The sequence below is a fragment of the Equus asinus genome, chromosome 2, assembly GCF_041296235.1.
Source record: "Equus asinus isolate D_3611 breed Donkey chromosome 2, EquAss-T2T_v2, whole genome shotgun sequence".
NCBI lineage: Eukaryota > Metazoa > Chordata > Mammalia > Perissodactyla > Equidae > Equus > Equus asinus.
In genome coordinates, this window is record NC_091791.1 from 35,911,474 (window position 1) to 35,936,617 (window position 25,144).

General features: G+C 40.6%; 1 protein-coding gene and 1 long non-coding RNA gene across 4 annotated transcripts in view; one reads left to right on the forward strand and one right to left on the reverse strand.

Moving 5' to 3' along the window:
• The window catches only part of LOC139040396 (uncharacterized), a 37,868-nt gene extending 26,224 nt beyond the window's left edge, over positions 1 to 11,644 (forward strand). The window contains exons 2-3 of the long non-coding RNA XR_011494882.1: positions 9,835 to 9,872; positions 11,551 to 11,644. This is a non-coding gene — a long non-coding RNA (uncharacterized lncRNA). The remainder of the gene's footprint in view (positions 1 to 9,834; positions 9,873 to 11,550) is intronic.
• LGI1 (leucine rich glioma inactivated 1) overlaps positions 1 to 25,144 on the reverse strand; it is a 37,022-nt gene that overhangs the window by 9,963 nt on the left and 1,915 nt on the right. For all 3 annotated transcript variants that reach the window (XM_044753917.2, XM_070486952.1, XM_014862966.3), the window contains 2 exons: positions 8,136 to 8,207; positions 7,970 to 8,041 (listed from right to left, as the gene is read on the reverse strand). In XM_044753917.2, coding sequence (XP_044609852.1) covers positions 7,970 to 8,041; positions 8,136 to 8,207 — 144 coding nt within the window. The remainder of the gene's footprint in view (positions 1 to 7,969; positions 8,042 to 8,135; positions 8,208 to 25,144) is intronic.

A 25,144-nucleotide genomic window follows, 5' to 3' on the forward strand; every position in this document is an offset into this window, starting at 1 on the left:
GACTCTTCACATGTCTTAGCTATGGCCAGTTTGGAGTTTTTACCAATTCCCAAGTGAAGAGAAACTGGGAATACTAGAGGCCCACTGCACAATTGGGGAAAGATATTTAATCTAGCATTGCCTAGATTAGCAAAGAATTGGAAACAACCTACATGTCCATTAATAAGGGATTGTGTAAATAAATGATGGTTCATACCTAACATGGAATATTTTCCAGGAGATTTTAAAAAATGAGGTAAATCTTTATGACTTGATATGAAATAATGCCTAAGTGAAAAAGAGACAGTTGGAGAATAGCATGCAGAGTGTAATCCCACTCGGGGAGGAAGGATATATGTCTATAGATGCATAAAGACAGGTCTGGAAGGAGAATATAAAAACTGTTGACCAAGGTTACATCTTGAGGTAGCTGGAACCTTTCGGTTTTGCAATGGAGATGGAGACGTCTGGAGATTGTGAGAATTTTTATCATCAAGCATGTATTGTTATTTTAAATTTAGAAGAAACAAAGAATAAACTTTAATTTTTTTTTTTTAAAGATTGGCACCTGAGCTAACAACTGTGGCCAATCTTTTTTTTTTTTTTCTGCTTTATCTCCCCAAATCCCCCCTGGTACATAGTTGTATATCTTAGCTGCAGGTCCTTCTAGGTGTGGCATATGGGATGCCGCCTCAACGTGGCCTGACGAGCCGTGCCATGTCCACGCCCAGGATCCGAACAAGCGAAACCCTGGGCCACCGCAGCGGAGTACGCGAACTTAACCACTGGGCCACGGGGCGGGCCCCTAAAGTTGAATTTTTAAAAGGACCCCATTGCTTAGGATCTGTGTATGTAATGGTTCTGTCCAGTGAGCATTCAATCATCCTAAATCGATCACTTGGCTGCATTCATAAAGTTCCAAAGTTACAGGATATAGTGCAAATAACTGTCATGGTTAACACTTGGGTGCCTGAGTAGTCAGATGATGTCAACCTCTTTCATGAGATGGCTTCAGGATGGAGCTATCTTCTTTTCCACAAGATTCTCATATGGCTTCAGGCCCTCACTGTCTGGGGAAGTTTAGGACTATAGTCAGCCAAGCCATGGAGCCATCCATGTGGTTTCCTAGAACCAGCTGAAACTCAGCTTTGAGGAGGGCCTGGAGCCTCCAGAAACCACCATGGGCTTCTGGGAGCTTACAGGAGATTCTCTGCAGGGGAGAGCTGCTGAGGGCTTCGGGCCAGGGTTACCATGGAGGAAAAGGGGCAAGTTCCGTGATGCTCCCAGAAGCCTGCTCAGCCTTTGGTCCTCATGCAAAAGAGTGAATGAAATGAGATCTGGTGCCTAGTAGGTTGTTCAAACAGCTAGAGATATTGAAACAGCATATCTTGGGTTAGGGTTATTTTAGGGTTGACGTTAGGATTATTTGTTTCTTCAGATTCCATCTCTGCATTGAGTTTCACAGAGTAATAACTTAAAGTTATTATTCCCTTTTCCTCTATGGAAGCTCTGGTTGGAATATGTTGTGTATCTTTTGTAAAAATGGTCATAGCTCTTATTCCCTGCCTCATTTAGTGCATGTAGGAGTTCGGGTGCTGGCTTTGTCTCCAGTAGAGAGGGGATTCGATTTGCGCTTTATCACTCTCAGGGTGTGACTTTGGTCAGTTTAATTTAACGTTTCTAGTTTTCTGTCTTGACATCTGCGAAACTCAGTAGAGAATACTGATTTCATTTCTTGTGAGAATTAACACAGGCAGCTGCTGATATTTTATATACACATTTGAAATGGATTCCAGGAAAAATTCTGTTTCTGCAGGTGAACTTTTAAGCCTTATGTTAGATAATCAAGACCACAAAATACATCTTTTTCTTTGTTGTTGTTGGCAAAAACAGTGATACTGAATACCTAAGCACTTTTAAATGCTCAATTCAGAAGGTTGAGATCACCTATTCTCTTTGTCTCTCTGCAGAGAGAGATGTCTCTGCCTTGGCATTCTTAAATGTCCCATCTTTTACTGAGGTATACATATATATTTTACTTATCTATACACACACACACATATCATATATGCATATATACGCATACATACATATACACATACGTAATAATTATTATTTCTTCACTTCAAGAAAATTTGGAAAGTACAAACATTATTTTTAAAAAGGAAAAAAACAATAATCATCCTAGCCGAGGCAACCAGATTTTGTCATATTTTCTTTCAATCATTAATACAGAGCCCTTCTCATGGGGACGCTAATGTGGAAAGCAAGTGATTCTGGAGAGCCGTGCTACCTGTCCCCAAGGTCTCTGGTCCTCTTCTCTCTCCTCTAGAGTGTGGTGGCATGAAAGAGTGTAGGCCTGAATTGGTGTGGCGCACATCCTTCCTCTTTTGACCTTGGGCGAGGGTCACAACAGTCCTGAATTTTAAAACTAAATATGTGTACTGTTAGGCATATGAGGAAGAAAAATTTGAAGGACAAGGGAGAGAAAGTCAAGGAGTCAGAGGTAGCCGCCAGAGTTGTCAGGAAAAAGACCTTCTACATGAAATGACTGAAGGAAAACCAGGCTCCTGCCCAAGCCAACCCCTTGTCTGTCAGGCTTGTTCCGGGCTCCCTGGACTCAGCAGCAGAGTGTGGTGGACATGACATGGGCCAGGAATGGCATATATGAGTTTGAGCTCTGTTTCCTTTTCTACAAAGTGAGCGATCTCTTGGTCAGAATGATCTCCAAGTTCTGTTCGAGCTCTTAAATCACATCTTTGTACTTTTCACTATGAGAGACTTACGGTTTCATCTTTAATAATAATACAGTGATCCTAGGAGAGGCAGTACTTTAAGCCAAGTAGTTAAGAGTCAATGAGTTTGACAACAGGTTTTTCTGGGTGGTAGGAGTGCTTTGGAATATCTGATGGTGGATTGAACTGATTGAGAGAGGAGTGAAGACAAGGCAATGAGAGATTAGAGAAAACATTTCATGTTAATTTTTTTTCTAGGATGATTCTGTAGTGAGTACTGGAAGGATGTTTTTCTTACCACTGTATCCCCAAGGCCTGGCACAAAGTAAGCCCTCAATAGATACTTTCAAATGAATGAATGAATGGGGCAGGCTGGAGTGGAGGAGAGGAAGGGCATCAATCTAGACAAAGAAAAGAACAGAGGATGCTTCTCTCAGGCCCTTGTCAGTACCAAGACACTGAATCAGGGAGAAGGTGCAAAGCCCTGCGAATTCCATTGCTACCCACCCCCACATCACATGGGCCCACTGCTCACAAAGTGCTCTCCTTCCTCTCAGCTTCACTGTGGGAATAACTCCAAAGCAACATGGAAACTCTTTAAAGTGCGCCTTCAGTGAAGCACCATCCTCTAGGTCCTGATTCAGAGTCTACCCAAGAAACATTCTTTAAAACACCCAGGAAACTGCCCAACTGAACATCTAGCTGCCTTGAGACCAGCTGAGTAAGGTCAAGCATTCTCAGTGGCAGAAAGTCTTTCCTTCCCAACAGAAATGATGACCTTTCCCCCCACTTTGGTGTTTTCCTGGTTTACCTGAGAAAACCTGATTCTGACTATGGAACCTACTGGAAAGTCTTCTCTCTAAGGCAGACCAGACTGGCTCAGACAGCACGTTTGTTTCAGTGCCACTGGGCTCTGCTGCTAAGAAAGCATCGCCCACAGCCATCTGGGGAGCTCCTAGCCTCCTGCAGTGCAGATTCTCAGCTTGAGCTGGTGTCTCACTGAATTTGTGGTGCTTCAAGTGCAGTTATTTTAATTTCATACAAAATGTTTGAAGGGGATAAATACACTGCAGCATTTGGAATCCAGATCCAGGACCAACAGAGGTTAGGCAGTGAGTTTTAGTTTGTTTCCATATAGTGGAGCTTACTGTATACCAGGCTCTGTTCTAGCACTTTGTGTAGACTAATTCATTTAGTCTCGTGACAGCTTTAGGAGCTAGGAAATCTGAAGTACCTTGTTATACCCCATCCCTATTTTTACAGATTGCTATCATCACCCTCATTTTACACATAAGAAATCTGAGGCATAAAGAAGCTAAGTCCCACAGCTGGTAAGAGGCTTTGAACTCAGACAGTCTAGGGGCAAACATCACCCTCAGCCACTATATCACACTGCCTCTTTACATGCACGTCATTGCGAAGGCTGACATCTTGCCTGACTGATTGGGGACACACAGGAACCCTGAGTTTGGGGACTGCTATCTACATCTTTTCCATCCCCATAGTGCTGAGCAGCCAATAGATGCTCCAAACCACATATAGATCGATGATAATTTTCCTCAAATATTTTTAAACATGCATGCAAACCATCCTGCCTCCCCTGGGCTTTAGCCACAGTGACATTATGCGACGACCAAGGGAACCGTTAGTAAAAATGCTCTTGGGTATTAACAGAAACCAATACATACTGTTTAGAGGTTTTGCCATCTTTGGCCAAAAACTTTTTTTTTTTCAATTTTTCTCTGATTTCAAAAGTAATACGTGGTCATCAGAAAAATTCAAACCTTGTTGAAATATTCGAACTATTCAAACATTAAACATGTTTAACATTAGGACAGTAATTGAAAATGAAGTAACAGACAGAAGGGCCCAGGATTTGACTGGCTTTGTAAGGACTTCAATATAAGGAACTCTCCCTTTTTCGAGGGCTAGTTCAAGGGGGAGTGGGGGTATATACAGTAACTTTTAAGTTGTCTGTAAATGTCTCTTTAGAAGTTAAGTCTACTAAGATAGTTGGATAAGAAGGTGAGATAAATTCATTCCTCCTTTAGGAACTAACTGAATTTATATCAATGCTCAGGTGGGTCCCTTGGAGTAGCTTTAATGTTAGGCCAGAGTGGGAACCAGTCGGATCTATAAGTGTATGTCTAATCCCAGCTATTTGCAATCGGAGACTAAGAGCGAGGGTAGGGCTGCTGCCTTCAGGATCTTCTCTTTCTTCCCTGGCCATATTTGCTCCTCAGATCTTGCCTCATGAATCGATCCAGCCAGCTCAATAAAAGCTTTCTGGTCCCACTACAACTGTTATGGTGGAGAGGGCACAAGACATCTTATTAAAGCCTACCGGACGCTTCAGCTTTACCGCTACCAACTGAGGAGCAGCTTAAACTCAGGGTGCGCCTCCTCGGTCTCATTGGTCAATGCGGGTAGTGCTACTGCCCTGTCTCTTTCTTATGGTCATCAGGTGCCTATAATAAAGTCAAGAATATGAAAAGTCTTGGAAACTCTTCCTGCGGTATGTACACGTCAGGGAGCGAGATGATCACCCCTCACTGCTTGAACATTTGTCCTTGTTTAGGAAGAATTGGTCAGAGAAAAGTGACTTTGAAACCTAAAATCTTAAAAAGGAAATTAATGGATCAAACAAATGTCAGATTTATTTATGTGGTAAGTAATGGCAAATGAACTTGATGTACCGAGCAGTGAGAGAGACATTTGGGTTTCAAATCCTCCCATCCCATCTCTCCTTGAAAGGAAAGAAGAAAAGAAAAAAAAGAAGGAGAAAGGAAATTAGAAAAGAGCATAATGAGAAGGAAAACAGAACTTGGGAACAAAGGCACTCAGCGAGAAAATATTTGTTTGTCTACTTCCTCTTGCTAGACTGAGCTCCTCCAGGTTGGAACTGCATCTTACTCATCTTTGTGTGGCACATCCTAGAGACTATTTAAGATGAACCAGATGGCACTGGCATTTTTGTAGCTCAAAAACAACCCAATACTGGCAATGCTGTATGAGTCAACCCAAGTGTTAGATAAAGATGCAAGAGAGCTAAGGGTCACAGTCACTCAGTCAACTTTAACCTGTTCCCTCATAACACCTCCTTGCCACCTCCAGCACCCGGTCAGAGAGGTGGGACTTCCGTTTCACTGATTGACCCTTCAGATTCATGTTTTTCTCTTTGAAGGCTGCCTTTGGTGTTCCCTTGAGCTTGAAGATTTCTAGATATTAAGCACATGCTGTACTGGTGTCCCCTTCTCATAGTCTTTATATCTCTAAAGAAAGGGCCTCATTATGACCCAAATTTAAATTCCCATTTCATTTGATGGACATGATAGGCTCTACTCAAACAAAATAGGTGCTCTTCAGTAGGGTGTTGTATACAGATTTTTCTCTCCTCCTTTCCTCCTTCCACCTTCCTCCTTTCCTTGTCATTCCACTCCTCTCCCCTCTTTCCTTCCTTTCTCTCTCTCTTCCTTCCTTCCTTCTTTCTTCCTTCCCTTCCATCCTTCCATCTTTTTTCCTTTCTTCCTTCCAGATGGCTTTAGGCTGGAGAGAAGACACTTGAATGAACCAAGGGGCATAGCAAGACTTGTATCATGGGATCCCAGAGAGGGCACTTGGATCTTTTCAATCCTCCTTCAGCCCCTCTTGATGCTCAGCATTGGACACAGGCTATGTTAAATGGGATTTACGTCAATAAAGTAGATCTCAAGTTGAGGTCGTGAGCTTCCATTTCTCCTTCCATATATTCATTTCTTTTATTTGTTTTTGTCTGAAAAATTAGGTTTGGCAGTGTTGGTTCTGTGATAAAATGACATAACATTCATACAACACACAGCCATTTTTTGCATCACATTATATCAGTGATGTGCAGAGCAGCATTGCAAATGCTGTTTTTATTATAATGACTACATACAGAAGCCTTGAAAGGTATAATGATTTTGTAAACTACATCTGGCCATCAGTTTCCCCTTGCTTCAAATCCAAACAGCAGTAGAGGCAGGGCGTGGCAGGGGCATCGTGATGACCACGTGGACACACTAGACTGCAGCCTCAAAGGGCAGGCATTTTTGTCTGCTTTGTTCCCTGCTGCATCTTGGGGCCTAGAATAGAGCTGGGAATGAGGTATTGTGAGGGAACAGGTTAAAGCTGACAGAATGACTACAAGGCTTAGATCTCCTGCTTCTTGAGCTAAGAATAATGAGATATATCAGGTATTGGAGAAATGGTTTTTCAATGGATGAATAGCCATTGCAGTTCAACGACTGAGCTGATGTTAGCATAATTACATAACTACTTGTTCACTAGTCGTGTATCCCCTCCAAGCCTGTTTCAACATTTCTAAAATGGGGATTATTGTGCCTATCTGGCAGGACTGTTGAGAGGATTAAATGAAAATTCACGTAAAGCATAATGACCAGCATAATATTAGGCACTTAATAAATGGTAGTGCCTTTTCTTCTCATGTTCTTCTAGTTTCCTTAAAAATATCACTGTGTGTGTGTGTGAGTGTGTGTGTGTGCGCGTGTGTGTCTGAAGGAGGTGGAACAAATTATTTGGTTCATGTTGTTCAGGGTTTCTCATCCTCAGCATTATACCATTTTAGGCCGGATAATTCTTTGTCGTGAGGGCTGACCTGTGCATCATAGGATGTTTAGGGGCATCGCTGTCCTCTATCCACAAGATGCCAGTTACATCCCCCAGGTGTGACAATCAAACATGTCTGTAGATATTACTAAATGTTCCTTAGGAGGCAAAATTGCCCCGTTAAGAACAACTGACGTGGCTCTAACTCCTCAAGGAATAATTAAATATTTCATTGATAAATAAAGTGTGTAGGTACTGTGTAGACATTGCCTGTGGTTATAGCACATGTTTAAATGTATATGAAGTCAGGGCTTATAAAGAGAAAAGAAGAACAGCAAATATCAGATTGAGCTATATTGTCAACCCATAATTACCCATGAAGTGAGTAACGATATAGATAAGGAAAAAGTTATTTCAGTCCCACAATTTCCCTGCATTAGATTGTTTTCCTAATTATGGTTGGTTTAAGCTAATCATATTAATAGTAATCAATGTCCTGGGCACACATTGGCTGATGACAGGGAGAGATGGCAACTTTGCATGGACAGGAATTTTCTGGGTTCCTTAAATTTTCATGGATTCCCATAAGGTGGGCACTTTAACCACAGATTATCAAACTGCATTGTCCGTTGGCAAACTTAAAAAGTAATAGCAACATTCATACTTACAGGTGAATTAAAGACTTTAGTCCCCGGAAAGTGTGTCTTGAAATGGACTTGATGTTGTTGTTTTCTATGAATCTGTAACAGGTTATAATATTTTTTGTCAGACAGCTGTAGGAACCCGAGAGCACTTGTCCTGAATCACTATGCACAAAAAAGGTTTTTTACTTACAAATACTCTAGATGTGGAAGACCAATAAAAGCATCATCACTGATCACATCAAAGGAGTTCGATGTGAATAACCTGCCCAGAAAAAGTACACAATGAAAACGGTTAAACTGACAGATTGTCAAGCTTTGCTGCTTTTATCTCTCAAAGAAACAAGTGGGAGTTGTGTAAGGAAAAATGTCTGGATATCTGCTTCCACAGTGATATTTATTCAGGTAATTTTTGTAGCTTTTTTTCACCCCCGATTATCTCCTCATCAAATGCTCATCAAACGGGGGCTTCGTGCCCCACTCCTCACAGTGATGGCTGTCACATGCCCTGGGTAACATTTTGAGATGCAATCGGGCAAGTATGACAGTCGGAGACGCCAAATCAACTTTTTGCACATTTTCATGAAGAAGACACTAACAGAATCTTTCCCTCTTGCTCTAGAAACTTCTGGAACATTCTGACCAGGCCAGACAATGGTGCTTCAGGATTTTAAACCTGGGAAACGTAGAAAAATAGCTCCATTCCTGGTTGTGCTGTGATATCTCATAATAGATAAGCCATTGACACTGGCTCAATGAACAGCAACTCACCTCCTTCTTTGAAAATAGCACAGGCTGAAGATGGGACACAATGAAGCTTGGGAAGAGTCTTAGGCCCATTTTATTACTAAATAGTTGAAAAGAACTCATTCACTTGGACAAATTTATTTGCAATTCAAAATCCAGAGGGATTTGGTTTCAAAATTGATGAAAAGGAACATGAACCAGCAGTCCCCAAACTCGGTTCAACTCTTCGGAGAACTTGCCAGTTTTCTGAATGGGAGACTTAAAAGAGGTGATTATAGGCCAAATAACACAAAGTTATTTTTTTTAGAGTGAGCATTAATTTATGGAACCTATTAGACAAGGTGTTGATACAAGCTGAAAATAAGGTTTTAAATGTTCTGATGACAAATTTTTATACAGGGTCAAGTGACATTAGGTCTACACGTTAAAGTTCTTGTGTGGAGGAGGCTCCTATTCCACTTGTAACTATTGTCCAAAATGTGGCCATGGTCATGGACCCAACCAGATGTTTGACATAATTTGACAACTTATGTCGCATACATACTGTTTAATTGCACTATATAAAATCCAGTACTCTTTGTTAGTAACCTTTTTAACACTTACTTTTGAAATCTAGCAATTAAAAATAGCTGCTGCTAACTAACTTAGTGACTTCACCTCTCTGAGCCTCTTAACTAAGGGGATTAAAACTAGGAGATCCCACTTTCTGGACAATTATGAATAATTTATCTGACATCTAGGATTGCTTCAAAATAATCAGAATAGTGGGACAGCAGTGGGTTAGGGATGAGTATGAGTTGATAATTTTTGAAGCTAAAAGATGGGTACATGGAAGTGAATTTTACTATTAACTTTTATATATGCTTGAAATTTTCCATAAAAATGAGGGGAAAAACGAACCAAACAAACAAAACTAGATAATCTCTTGCGTTTATTCCCAAGCTGTCAGTCCTGGAGTGATGTTGAATTCTCTTCTCTCTCTCTTCCCTCCAATGTCACAGATTTATAGTCAAGTAATTGACTAGGTTCTGAAAAGTCAACACTAATGAATAGTGGTATGTATTAGATATCCATTGTTATTAAAATATTTTCAAAGGTTTACGATTTCAGTCAAATTTGGGCAATTGTCTCTTCTCACTTCACAGTTCTGGAAAACAACAAGACTGCTCAGCCTTACTTCAAGGTAAGCTAACATCCAAAGGTTTCCTTAGGTTCCGGATTTTCGTTTCATTCTGTATAGGCAGCGTCAAGAATAGACAGAACGGAATAAGGCAGAAATAGATAGAGAGAAATATTTCCCATGCTCACTGGTTTACAAACTGCCCCATGGTTGGACCAGCCACTTCATAATCACACACTCCAAGTTGCCAGAAGAAATAGCTTTCATCACTATTTCTCCTTATGTTGAATCAGATGCAAAACAGAGCGGAAAATGGCTATTAGTGGGCAGAACTTGCCCACACATGTCAGGGAAATAAAACAGAGGATTTCCACTAGAATTTTTATCTGTTTGTTCATTGCTTATCCCTAGCACCTGTAATAGTGTCTGTCCCATAGTGGACACTGAACAAATATTTGTTAAACAAAGAAGAATTCACTTTACATGAAATTCTGGTCCTTACTGCATTACTAGATTGAATATTCCTTACAGCAGGGACGTACCTCTATTTGCTTTTGTGTCCCCAGCCCTGGGCACAGTTCCTGGCTAAATAATGTTGTTGAACTAGATTTCAAGGATTAAAACCTCTGACTAAAACTAAAATTACATTAAAAAATATGATGAATCTCACAAACCTAAGTCAAGGTAAAGAAGCCAGAACATAATAAAGTATATTCTATATGATTACACTTATATAAAGTACAAAACCCAGCAAAACTAACCTCTGCTGGGGCAAGTCAGGGTAGTGCTTACCCGTGGAGGTGAGTAGTAATTGGAAGGAGGCACAAGGGGAGTCTTTGGGGTAACGGTAATGTTTGGTTTCTTGACCTGGGTGATGGTTACAAGGGTGTTCACTTCATAAAAAGTCATGGTGGTGGGGAGGGAGGGATGGATAGACAGAGCATAGAGGATTTTTAGGGCAATGAAAATACTCTGTATGATACCATAATGATGGATACATGTCCTTATACATTTGTCCAAACCCATAGAATGCATAGCAGCAAGAGTGAACCTTAATGTAAACTGTGGACTCTAGATGATAATGTAGCTTCATCAATTGTAACAAATGTACCACTCTAGTGGGGGAAGTGGGTAACAGGGAAGCTATGCATGTGTCAGGATGAGGGTGTATGGAAATCTCTGTGCCTTCTCCTCAATTTTACTGTGAACCGAAAACTGCTCTAAAAAAAATAAAATCTTAAAAAGTACAGGTGTACACTTAGGATATATGCACTTTTATTTACTTGTATTCTATTCTAACAAAAAAGTTTCTTATAAAAGGGAAAACATATTCCTCCAGTTAAGGTAATGACTGTCTAAGTCCTTCCATTCTAAATTCAATTGCAATTTTCTGTGGACAAGGATTCCATGCACAAGGATTTGTAAAATTATACACACGTTCTAAATATAGTTGAGTGGGCTACCTATTTTATTATCTTGTATATATTTAAAAAGACTTTAAAAGGTCATATTCTATAAAGAGGATGAAATTCTGATCCTAATTCTTTACGGATTCCTCTAAATATGTTTGATTTCAACATTATGATTTGTTATTGAGCTAGATGTCTTAAAGAATCCCACAGTCCCTGTTAAGGGAAACTGTGCCACCCCGCCTCATCTTCACATACAACTGACCTGGGGGCAGACCAGGCTGGCCATGTTTTATACATGCAACCTCCCTTTCCTCCACCCCTTTCTGCAGATTATGAAGGCAAAAAGGACTCAGTTCTCATCCAGAGTGGCTGATCCTGAGGTCAGTCAGCATCCCACGGCCCAAGTAGCCTGGTTCAAAAAGGTGAGTTGAGCTGGGCTAAAGATGAGTGCCTTCCTGGGTATTTGGATCGGCAAACAGAGACGGAGCCAGTCAGCAAGAGGAGCTGAAGGAGGAAGGATGCCTTAGGGTTGAGTTAGATTTGTGGCAGGCAAAAATGTGTGCGAGGCACACTTAAGAGAGAGCAGCACTCTCTCACAAAGTGACCTCACAAAGTGACCTGGGTGTGCAGGCTGGAGCGCCACGATGCTTGGATATGTGCTGGATCCTAAGCCAGTGCTTCTCAGTCTTGGTTGTGCTTGGAATGACCTGGGGAGCTGTAAAAATACTAATACCTGGTTCTCGCCCTCAGGGATTCTGGTTAAATTTTGCACCAGGAGTGTGGCCTGGACATCAGGATATTTAAAAGCTCCCCAGGTGTCTCTTATATGCAGCAGGACTGCATATGGTAAGCTTTCCGGTCAGTTACAATAGCCCCCCTTTACCTTTGGTGACTGAGGGGGGCCTCTGTTCCACTGCAGCAGGTCTGACTGGAGCAGTTGCTCTGGAACATAGAGATGCTGTGGACTGTCCTGTCCCTGTAACTACAGGTAGCAAGAGTCTGCAATAATATGACTTGGATTTGGCAACTGTCTTCAGGATAGCAGCACATGGAGGGGTGGGTGGGGATCAATGTACGATCAGAATGAACTTGTTGCCTTAAGCCACAAATCAGAGATCCAGACCCAGTAGATTTGCCAAGCAGCAAATGGGTTTGTACAGAGGTAGTATAGAATTTGCCCTCTGCCCCTGGTCTTGCCGGAACATTTAAGTTCTCTGCCGCTTCCTCAACTCTTAGGAAGGGAAAAAGCCAAGCATTTTTCCCTAGAATTTTGGTGGAGGTGGACCCAGGGATGTGCCTTGACCTATCTGTACTCTCCCCACAAGGGCTATGCCATCAGCCTCACGAATTCAGTAAAAAAAGGGTCTGTAGGAGGGTTAGGGAGGATTTTTTTCCCTCTGCAACTGAGAGAGTGCATGTTTCCCTAGCAAGAAGGAGACTTATGAAGACTGTTCGTCTCAACTATCAATCCCAGGCAGGCAATACCTCATTTTAAAAATGATGATTGCTTCCCTCCTAATAGCCTGCATTTCATAGACTCCTGCTCAATGAGCTTATCTGGTCTTTGGAACAACTCTGTGAAAGTGGTAGAGCAGGTGTTAATATCTTTTTGACGCAAGGAAACTGAGGCCGAGAGGGCTGTTAAAGGCTTTGCCCAAGGTCATGAGGCCTAAGGCTCTTGGTCTACCACTCTTTTTCAAACACTGGATAGTCTCTCAGTATAAGACCTGGGTCACATATTGACACAATATCCACAATCTGGCAGACAACCATAATAACACTGCTCAGCTCATATGGATTTAAGAAATCTAATTAAATAATAATCTCTTTTCTAAGGAAATAATTAATCAATATAAGTAATCTCAAAGTCACATTAAGATCATGCCAACCTGTATTTTTTTCAAGTAAAGAATTTTTAAAATTTGAATACAGTTTGGTGTAGTCTGCTTATGAATACTATATGCTCTTTGTAGAAATCCTGGAAAACACAGAAAAGCTTAAAGAAGAAAATAAAGATCACCATAACCATACTACCCAAAGATATTTATATGCATATACATAACACATGTATGATATGTACACATATAAATTTACAAAACTGGGATAATTTTTATACTGTTCGGTGTCCTCCTTTTCATGTACTTATTTTATCATGAACAATTTCTCATGATAATAAATTTTTAATATATAATTTTAACAGATGAGTGAGTTTTGTGTTATAGATATATCATGATTTAACTTTTACTGTTGATTCCAATTTTCACTATAATACACACTACCATAAGCATCTTCATACGCAAGTATTTTTTCATATCTCTAATTATTTCCTTAGGACAGGCTTAGGCTAGATTTCTAAAAGTAGCATTATTGGATTATAGATGGTTTTTAAGTCTCTAGTTCTTTACTGCTATCTTGTATCCAAGTACATGTTCAATTCTGAGTATAGAAATGCGTATTTTACCATATCTACACCAACATTTAGTATTATCATTTTTATTTCTTTTTCTATGAAATCATGTCCTTTGACCATTTTTGTTGCTTTCAAAGTATTTTTTATTTACTAAGGACATTATCTATTCTTTTCCTCTCTTATTTGATGCAAAGAGTTTTTCCCTGCTGATTGTGACTTGCCTTTCCATTTGTGATTTTTAATACACAGAAATTTTATATTTTTAGCAAAATATATCAACTTCCATTATGTATTCTTTCTTTGCTTTAAAATTCTTTTTTCCTTTCCCCAAAGCTCCAGTACATGGTTGTGTATCCTAGTTGCAAGTCCTTCTAGTTCTTCTATTTGAGCTGCCACCACGGCATGGCTACTGACAGACAAGTGGTGTGGTTCCACAACCAGGAAATGAACTTTGGCCACTAAAGCCAAGCACGCTGAACTTTAACCACTAGGCCATCAGGTCTGGCTCTTCTTTAATTCTTAAAATGTTCTTTCCTCTCTTGAGATCAAGGAAATATTACCTATGCCTTCCCTCTTTAAATTTTTTTTTTATATTTGATTCTTCAATCTATATGCAACTTTTACTTTTATGTATACGTGAGGCAAGACAGTGCCTTGATTCCTTCCTATACATTTACCCAGATTTACCCGAAACCTGTTGTTGAATAATTAACGCTCTCCCCATTTATAATTGCTGCTCCCTCCAAATGTCTGCTATTTTATTGGGTTTTTGTAAAAAATCTTGGATTTATTATTCCATTGCTACCTAATTTATTATTTTATCTGTTTGCATTTATTATTTGTTTTCTCTTGATTTCCTTATGATATTTATTGACTTTCATGTTCAATTCGTATGTTTTTATTCTTTCTGATTTAAAATGAAAGTATTTAGAAATATGACTTTACCTCTGTGTAAAGCATCCAGTAAATTTTGATAGGTAATAATCTCTTAAAATTGCAAATTTGATTTCAACAAGTATTTAGAATAGTATTCTTAAAAACGCGTGTTGATGATAGGTTTTTTAAAAAAGCTTTCATAGTTTTATGATTAATATTGCATTGGGATCAGAGGATGAGATCTGTAAAATGTCTGCTAGCCCTGAGCTCCAGTTCCTCCTTCCACGGCCTGCATCCAACTGCCTGTAGGGGTGGGTCACATTTCTTTATAGCAATAAATTAACACCTAGGCCATAAAGTTGTTAGGGGGCTCCTAGCTGAACTGAAACGCTAGGACCAGTAGCATTTAATACAAAAGGAGCAGAAAAGTGGGCGACAGGGTTAGCGTGGAGCTCAGAGTTCTGGGGTCAGCAAAACAGAGAAGTAAAGAAAGGAGCTGAGGATCACATAATGAGGATCTAACTACATTAAAAGGAGGTCAGGGCTAAGGCTGCTCAATGTCCAGCTGAGAGGCCAGAGATGAGGGCCCACAGGAGCGAAATGACTGGGTAGGCATATGTGTTGACGCCAAGGCTCATGGGCTGCTGAAGTGGTTTCCTGCCCTGACTCCTTACCTTTTCTAGGGACTAGAAAAAGAGCACACTGGAGAGGGAATCAGCAGCCTGGGTCTTTGCATGGCCTTGAACAAACACATCACTTCTCCTCTCTATGTTGTCAAATGAAGGGTCTAGACTAGATAATTTTTTAGATCCCTTCCAGCTTGAAAGATGCATGAGTCTGTGCTTGTAGCACTGTGAGCTTCATTCATGGGACAGTAGGCATGGGCTCTGCATGGCAAGACGGAAGTGCTGGGGAGGCAGATCTGCAGATAGCTGAATGGGAGGCGTAACCTTGCTGAGAAAATCTCCCCTTGTCTCAAACTAGACTGCTCATCTGGTCACACCATGGTCCCCTGACTCTAATGACACACTACTTCAGACTCTCTCTAGTCACCTGTGACATCTTGACTGCCATCAGAATCGTCTTTGGCCCATGAGTGGCCTGCATTCTGTCTTCCAGCCCAGAGCGGATTCTCCTGGCTAGGAAGGGGAGATGATTTAGGGGGCTCTCCCATACAATCCCCCCTCGGTGAAGACTATAGAGGATAAAGAAGAGTGAGCAGCCAGCACCTGGTTGGCACTGATTAGATATAGAATAGAGAATCTCGTTTCTAAGCTTGTAGCTGCCACTTATTATGTACATGATGCATTAAGTAGGTGAATCTGTTTCATCATCTGTTAAAATAGGAATTATAACAACAAAAAGACTCCTTGGAAGATTCTAAGAATTACATGAGATAATGTATAAGAGCATGTCTCCAATGCTTCTGCAAAGAGCATAGAGATAAAATATCAGAGCTGGAAGAGCTGTTAGACCGAGGGAAGGACTGTAGTTTTATTACTAGGGAAACTGAGGCCCAGTAAGGTTGTCTCCTGCCCAAGAAAACTGTTACAGACATCGTCCAGGGAATTAGGCAGCCATAGGCAGTGTGTATAAACACAAATACATATGTGTGTCTGTATGTTTATATATGCATATGTATGTAAATGAGAGCAAGATGCACACATTATAGCTGTTGGAAGGTTTGGGGGCAGAGCTGGAGGGGCTGGCCAGCTTGTTTAGAGGCAGCTTAGGTTAAATGATTCAGACCTTCTGGTTGTTACTAAGATTCTCCTTCATCCAAAAGAAGAGGGCTGGTTGAATGATAATTAATAATAGGCTGATGATTCACTTTGGCTAAATGCACACATTCTAAGTGCACCTGCCCCATGAATAATTTACATTTGACTATTTTAAATGCTTTTAAGATAGGAAAGCATTAAAATGGGCAGCTTCACACATGAGCATGTTATTTCACAGTTCTTTTTGACTCTCAGCCTTGAAAAACATTTTCAGTGTCATTCAGCTGATCCTTAAACAGACCACTACCTCCTTAATCTGGATGGATGGGGAATAACCTTAACCTTTGCTCCACATAAATCTGAGATGGGGGGCACCCCAGAGAGATATGTAGGAAACTGAGGGCTGCAGAAGTTAAGTGACTTACCCAAGGTCACATCTTTTGTTAGCAGCAAGGCCAGGAGTAGAATGTAGGTTTTAGATTTTCAGAGACTCCCTTGGGAATATGCTTGGCACGCACGCTAGCAAAGATTTGAGTTGGACCCACTCCTTTGGTTTTGTAGCCCATTACTTCTTATCTCTGGATAGTCAAAACTTTTCCTTTCTAGGAGTCAGTGTAACTAGTCAGCAGCCCACCTCCCCGATGTTATTTATAAATTCAGTCTGCATCTTCGCAAAACGCGAAGGAAAAGAGACAAATTTTATCTAAAGCTATTCTGAGCCAAGCCTCATCTTTAGCAGCTTGCCATCTATTAACTCATTTTAATCCTCAAATGAACACTATAATGTAGGTTTTACATTCTCCACTTAAAATATAAAGAAAACCAAGGTGAGAGGTAAAGTGATTTGAAGCCAGTAACCAGCCGAGTTGCGATTGATTCTGTGCTCAGACATGGTCTTCCCCTCGGGGCTGGTAATGATCATGGGCAAGGCCATGCTTCCTCTTTTTAGTCCCTCAGATCTGCCCAGTATCTGCTGCAAATCGAGAACAGCCTCGCCCAGGAGCTCCCAGAGTGTATTCCCTGGAATTCAAGGCCTTTATAGGGTCGAGAGGTTTTACGTGCACCAAAAAGGCAAATAACTTTGGGAAAAGTGGATCCGTGAAGTTAATTGGGGTTCTTAATTTCATAAATCTTTCTATTCTTAAGTCAACTGAGTCTCTTCAAAAGGGAATTAAATACGCGGTCTCCTAATCTTATTGATAACGGGACCCTGTTATCATTAAGCTTTACACAGAATGAATGTTCCAAGGAGCACACCCAGAGAAATGCTGGTTTAGCTACATGGATTTGAGGGAAGCTGCTCCAGATAAAAACAGTGAGAGCGTCAGCTTAAGCTCAGGGGCTTTCTTCCTGTTGAATGGGTTGCCATTAACAATCTACTGTCCCTGAAAGATGGAGCATCCACGGGGAGGTCCCCAAAGAAATGGTGTGCGCCAACTGCTTGACCAGGTGGATAGGCCTGGTCCCAGATTTTACACTCAATGGGTCCACACGAACAAAGTTGTCTGAGTTACTCCTTATGTGGAGATAGATGGTTTACTGTGTCCTTTAAGACGGCATTCTTCTTACCTGCCTAAGCTCTGCTAGCAGGCCTTTCTAGAACAGGCGAGGCATAAATAATTAAGCTAGTAAATCAAACGGATACCAAAGGCATAGCTTCTCAAAGTATGGTCCATAGGACCAATGTTCTATGGGAATGTTAAGAAAGGTGAAACAACATGAAATAATTCCGGAAGCTTTTCTAAGCCCAAGTGCATTGTGAACAGCCAAGCGGGGAGAGAATGTGCAGTTTCCCAAATTTATTTGAGCAAAGAACCCTTTTCTTTCAGGACAACGGTTTCACAGGACGCAAGTTTAGAAAACTTTGCTGTAAGGTGTAACTTTAAAGTAAATAAGCTCTTTTTCTTTTGCTCTTTTCTTTTCTCTCTCTCTCTCTTTTAAGGCAAGGCGACCAGAGCTTATACATACAAATGAGAGCCAAATCCTAGGGAAACTAGATGTTCTTGCCAGCAACGCTGCCGCTCTTTCAAAGGGCTTTTGAAACTCCTTTTCAGTCATTGTCTCCAGGAAGCAGGACACAGTCCCCTGAATACCCTCATTAATGGCAAAGGTTGACCCTTTGAGAGGGCATTTGATTTTGGGAACAAAACCATGCAAAGTCAAGCCCAGTGATTCCTGTTCAAGAGGAAGTCGACAGAAGTGGTTAAAGTGAGGACGTGGGTTTAAACCTTGACTCTGCCACTTATGAGGGGTAGGACATTGAGGAAGTTACCTAACCCTTCTAGGACTCAGGGCGTCGTCTGCAAAATGGAGCTAATCAAACCCTCACAGGGTTATTGTGCTGATGAAATAAAAAATGAGCTATATAAAGTGCTTAGCATCAGGCAATACAAAAATGACAAATGCCTCCTAAGAAAACTTTGCCTGGTTTTATTGCATGGCTTCCAAACTGGCAGTGAGGGCAATCCTCAAAGAAGGATCTAGAAATGTTTAGCCATGGAAGCACAGCTGGGAAAAACCTATGAACACCTATGAGGAATTCTCTGCAAGTTAAGGGTTTCTTGTACATATGAATTCTAGTCTGTTTATTTTTTTTAAAAAAGGTTCATTGTTTTTTAATCACACTTTACATAGGCAAATACTTGCCACCTTGCCATGTAAATGAGCCCAACAATTTCTTTCCAATCCTTGTCCCATGGGAAGTATACTGAAACACCGTTTTACGATCAGTCACCATGGGGAGGTCATGATAAAGTCCCGATAAAGTCCCATTGGACCTGCCTGGGAAATTGGGAATTACATTATTATTTTAATAATAGCTTTACAATAACCAATTCCATATTATGAGGCTTTTTCAATTAACAATCTAATATACTGATTTGTTAGACGATGCAATAAATTTTGTCCATTTTTTTTAGCAAGACCATTTTCTTTATTATATTAATGTAAACTAACTCTAATTATAGAATACAATACAATAGAATTTTTAGGCTAGGAAAAGACCTTAATTAATTGCATGTGAAGGTCTGAAAATGCCAATTTATGTTTTGTTCAATCTTTTTTTAAGATTTTTTTATTTTTCCTTTTTCTCCCAAAGCCCCCTGGTACATAGTTGTGCACCTTCAGTTGTGGGTCCTTCTAGTTGTGGCATATGGGATGCCTCCTCAGCATGGCCTGATGAGCGGTGCCCAGGAGTCGAACCAGTGAAACCCTGGGCTGCTGAAGCAGAGTGTGCAAATTTAACCACTCAGCCACGGGGCCGGCCCCTGTTTGGTCTTTACCCTGTTTAAAAATCTGCTTCCAGGTTTCGGCCTTCTTCTGAAAATTAGGAAAATATTGCCCCATATTCATGTACCACATTCTCATCAGCAATAATCAGTTGGAGCTGAGGATGTCATTTTTAGGTGAGACATGTCTTATCTAGTTTACCCTAGTCACTACCACTCCCTATTGTCTTATACGCAACTGTTTCCTTCATTTACCTTATCACCCCAACTCCCATTGTCATTTGAGCTTGAGAACCACAATTTAATCCACCTCTAGTGTTTTAAAATCTGAGACCCAGGGACATTTTGTGACCAACCCAAGATCACATAGCCTCTTAGTGGCTGAACTGGATTTCAGTTCCATGTCTTCTGACTTCTAGTTTCAGGCCTCTTTCCATCCTACCACAGCATCACTCATCTGAAGACTTGTCAACGTTAGTTGTCTTAAACAAAATCTGACACGTTTTACAAAGTGTGGTGCCAGTTGTTTTTTTCATGAGGAAGAAGTAAGAGGGTTGTGCTTCCTTTCTTCCCCTCACCTCCTGGAAAGGTAAATAGTTCACGTTTCATGTGAGAAACGTTTGAAGGAAAGATTTCTTGGCAGGTTCCGATGGAGGCCTGTGTGTAGAACAATAGAATTTTAAAGCTGGGATTGTAGGAAAACCCAGTTTATACAATCGGATGCTAAGCTGACGTTGCGGTCGTTCAAGTTAAAGTGATTTTCAGATACTATAATAAAAGCTACTGTTTATTGAGTTCAGGAACTGTGCCAAGTGCTTTACATGTGTTGTTTCCCTTAATCCTTACTGTGATCCTGTGCAATAGGTACGATGGCTATTTCCCATTTTACAGATGCAGATAACGAGGCTTGATTAAACTTACCCCCAATCACACAACATTACAGTCAGCCGCAGAGTGGGGATTTGAACCCGCGTTTATCTGACCACAAAATCTGTGCTCTTTGCTACTTGCCTCATTGCCAGCTCACCAGGGATAGCCATTTCAATATCACAGCTGTCACTGTAAAGCCCTTGCAATCACTTTGTGGCTTATATCAGCCGCGGGATCAACAATTGGCAAGCATCACCACCATCACCAAGCAACCAAATACCATTTTGAACAAAACGAGAAAGCGTATCAAGACTACCTCACGATACATTCAAATGTGGGCAAAATATAATTTACCTTTTAAGGCATCACCACCAGCTTGGAACTGCCATATCAGGGCAGGGAAGGAGAGATGTCACTCATCTCTGTGTCCCTCACAAAGCCCAGCGCTGTGCCTGCTGCACAGTAGAACCCCAAAACGTGTTTGCTGAAATGGGAGGCTTTTGCTTTCATTTTGTTACTGCTTGCAGCTGCACAATGAATAAACACTCGTGTTAGCTAAGCAAATATACATAAGTCAAAAAGGAAATTATCTTTGTGTTAACTAATTTTTTTCATCTTAATAATACTTAACCAACATTTCCCTTCGGATAAAGGGATATGACTAGATAAAAGAGAAATTCTATCCTTCACAAAAGAGAGAGAGAGATTAGTCAGCCTCCATAGTCAAATGAAGAACCTAAGAGCCTAAATATGATTTTTTACACATCAAAGACCAAGAGGAAGTTAGAGTGGGACAAAAGAGATTCAGGCAATGGGTCTAAGGAAAGGGTTTGGATGCTTTGCCATTTAAGTTCCAGAACACTGGAAATCTCTGTGGAAGAAGTTTGAAGTCATAATGTCATGAACAAATATCTCCTCATATTTTTTTGGGTTCAGCTCACTTTCTAGACCTCCACACTATTAGTTCATGTGAAATCTGATAGGGTCTACCCACCATAAGAAAGAGTGTGAATATGACCAGGACTATCTACTGATAGTAAAATAGGAGTCTTTAGTATAAAGTCTACGAAAATATGAGTTGAATTTGACAAAATAGATAGTAAGCAACGTCCAGGCCTAAACATCCAGGCTGTTCTCTAGGACCTTGGCTATTGATGACCCTCTATGAGACACATGGGGCAGACACAAGCACAGATAGCTCTAATAAATGGCAGAAAGTACTAGAGACATCAGAAAAGTCTATGGAGGCTAAGCAGACAGAGGTCAGGGAATGAGGTACTTCAATCTGGTGTGGACGGAGCTTGGGAGGGGTGTGTGTGTGTGTGTTTGTGGTATCAATACTGTGAGAGATGGCCCCCAACAAATAGTCAAATTCTATTAATACCAACTCAGATTTTCAGATTTTCTTTCTTTCTAGGGAGCCATTAAAGGCTTCCAGCACAAGGCTGCCATGATGAGATCTGTGTTTCGGGATGGTGGCACTAATGGAGGTGGGCAGGATGGGAACTGGAAGCAGGAAGACCAGTGCAGAAGCTCCCACAGCAGCCTGTGAAACAGTGATTGCAGCCTGAGTGAGGGCCTTGGCCCCGGGGTGAAGAGGAGGTGGCAGAATCTCATGCCGTTTGACAGGGTACTTGTCTAGTTGGAAGTGGACAGTGAGGGAGAAGGGGCAGGTAATTCTTAAGTTTCTTGCCTGGATAATTGAGAGGATGAAATATGCTTTCGGAGAAAACGTTGTTGTACATGATTGGTTTGCATAGTTACAAAAATAAATTAAAAAGTTAAAATCAGAGCTATGGGTCATTGGGTCAATTTTAGACAAAACAGCCTAGATGACTGAAGTTTTTACTTCTCAGTCCATTGTGGGGGCATCAGCTGGCCACAAACCAAAACATGGTTACTTCTAACCAGCTAATAATTCCTCTAAAAGCCCTCTTAGCTAATGGGTCTGGCTGGAAAAGGCATTGAGGGTTGCTAAATTTTTCTTACACTTGTAATATAAGGAAGAACAGAAAAAAGATGCCGATCATTGTAAAGGTAAGATAAGCCAGGAGTATTTTTTCCTAGACAGATAACATTTTGAAAGACTAAACAGTAAAAGCTCTGTAAAGATGGATTTAATATTTACCTTGTTCATGCTATTTGCTTTGCAACTTGTTTTTAGTTATTGATTTCTTGTGAACTATGTATGTTTATGTTGACTGTGGATTAATAAAAGACATAATGACATATTCCCCCCAGAGGGATCTATTCCATCGCTTCAAACAAGACCGAATTTCATTGGAATAAATAGAATTTATTTTCTGGCCACATTGAGTTCTTATATATAGATTTCTCTTTTTTCAGCATGGTACTAAAACCAACACTGTAATTTACTCGCTGCAAATAGAACTCTCCTAAGAGAGTTGGAGGGATTTAGTTTATTAAAAATTTTATAAACAAATGGCAACGGGGCCACATTTTACACTCTTAAATTTGAATTTAATTCTGCAATGAGCCTGTGTCATTGTTAATTCCTGTCTGCAGTGGGAAGAATAGGGCTGTAATGTGTGAAAACACATTTCTGTAAATTACATTCACAAGCGCCACGCCCCATCACCAAAAGCAAACCAGAATGAATCGAATGAATCAATCTCTCTCATTGGTTGTTTCATAACAGGTCCTATGGAAAACATGAATGAAATTGCATTTTCTTGGAAAAGGTTTTGTTGTTGTCTAAAACCATAAGTGAGATATTTTTTTAAAAATATGTTTTGTACCACTAATCTGATGAATTTTTATTGGACAATTTTATTCTTTTACTCCTCCCTCTACAGAGTGTGGGCTTTGTTTTTCTTGCTCTCCAACACACACTGCCAGACACAGCCTACCAGGATCTTTTCCCCCAAAACACTGTGTGTAACATAAGGAGGCATTGCAACTGTTTTCCTCAGTACCCTAGGCTGACATTTCAAAAAGTACTTCTCATCATGCCTCTGCAGAAGGTCTGAAAAACCATTTGGGGCCATAATGAAATTATCAGATTTTTAGGGTGGATGATCGGAATGGGTCGTTTCTTTTCTCTTTTCAACAACAGAGCAAGAAACCAACTGCCTTTGTACATAGACCAAGCAGGATTGATTCTGAAGTTTCTCTCTTCACAGGATATGACAGATCAGTTTGGTAATCCGTGGTCTCAAATCTCGTTAGAACACCTTGCAAACCCCAAGCAATGGCTGGTGTGATCCAGGCCTGGCCTGAGGCAAAAGTCATATAAAGGCAAATTCAGGCCCCTTGGTCGTCATATTCCAATGAGGGGTTGGCAGCCCATGTTGGGTTTTCAGGGCACTGGATGGCCGTCCCACGGAAGAACTCTTTTTGTCTGTGAACCATCCATTCCCACCACTGTTATGACTATGGCACAGTTTATATTTGCAGCCTTATCATTTATTTCCTCCTCAGTGAAAATGAGCTTATTAGATCCTTTCCTGAGGACAGGAGGAAGCAGAGAACATTGGGCAGAAAGAATGGGGAGCAAAATCTTTAGGAGACAGGGCCCTGGAGATTAGAGACAAACTTTGACTCCTGAAAATTTTGAGCAACGTCAGCTCTGGCACAAGTCTGCCATATTGAGGTTACCAATGTGACTTAAGTAAGGACATGCAGGGCAAGAATTACTCGTCCTTTTGTTATTTCTGAAATCTGAACTGCTTTTAGAAATAAGGCCTGGAATGTTCCATAGGAACTCAGAGCATGGGACATAGGGGCATGGCACACACTCAGTGTGGCTATTTAAAAACCAGCTCCTTGGCTTCCCTCTGCGATTCTAAATACGTGTAATCACATTGCTCTGCAGCAGCCGGTAACTATTTCTATAGCGTTGTCCAGCATCTGTGCTTGCCAAGGCTGGGTCCACCCAACAATAACAAAGTGGACATGTGCTAACGGGTTAGCTTGATCAGTCCAGACTCTCTGTGTCACAGCTAATCATCTAGTGTTGGAATATAAGTAGTATGTGTCGACTGACACTTCTTGAATTTCAAGGACTGATCTAGTTAACTATCCTTGGGGAGAGAGAGGCGGCTTAGCTCATCAAAAGGATGCTTTTTAAATGAGCCATTTATTTACTTAACAAACGAACAACATAAGCACAATTTATCACTTTCTCAGATACAACCAATTCTTATCCTATGGAAGGATCTTAGCACTGGAGAGTTCACTGCTTTACCTGCTAAAGACTATGTTTTTCAGATTTGTTTGAAGTGCTAACACTTCCCCCAAATCACACCATTAGCCATCAATCAAACAGATAAATCGCTTAGGAATATTCTACTCAATTGTTAATCACTCAAAGACATTAGCTAGTAGAAGGACATTAGCCAACATTGTTACATAATGTCAAAACACCTGATCAGGTTTGTGAATTCAATGAAATAGTTAAACCAGTTTTGGGATTACATATAGACAGAACAATCGATTAAATGCTTTTTGAGCTTTCTGTAAAAATTTAAAACTCTACCATTTGCAAAATGTGTAACCGTTTGTCATACCTTATGCCAAGCATCTTGTCTACTAAAATCTTATTTATTTCTGATAACAACCCTTCAATGTGTTATCACCTCCATTTTACAGATGAGGAGACTGAGGCTCAGAGAGATTTAGTCATTTGCACAAGGTTACATGTCTAGTTTCTAGTGACTGGTGGGGTGAGGTTTACACACGGGTCTCTCCCATTTCGAATCCATGCTGTTTGCCTCTGTGTGTATATAATCTCCAACAGCCATAACGGCCAATTAAGGCAAGAAAACAAAACAAAAAACAAACAAGCAAAAAACTTGGG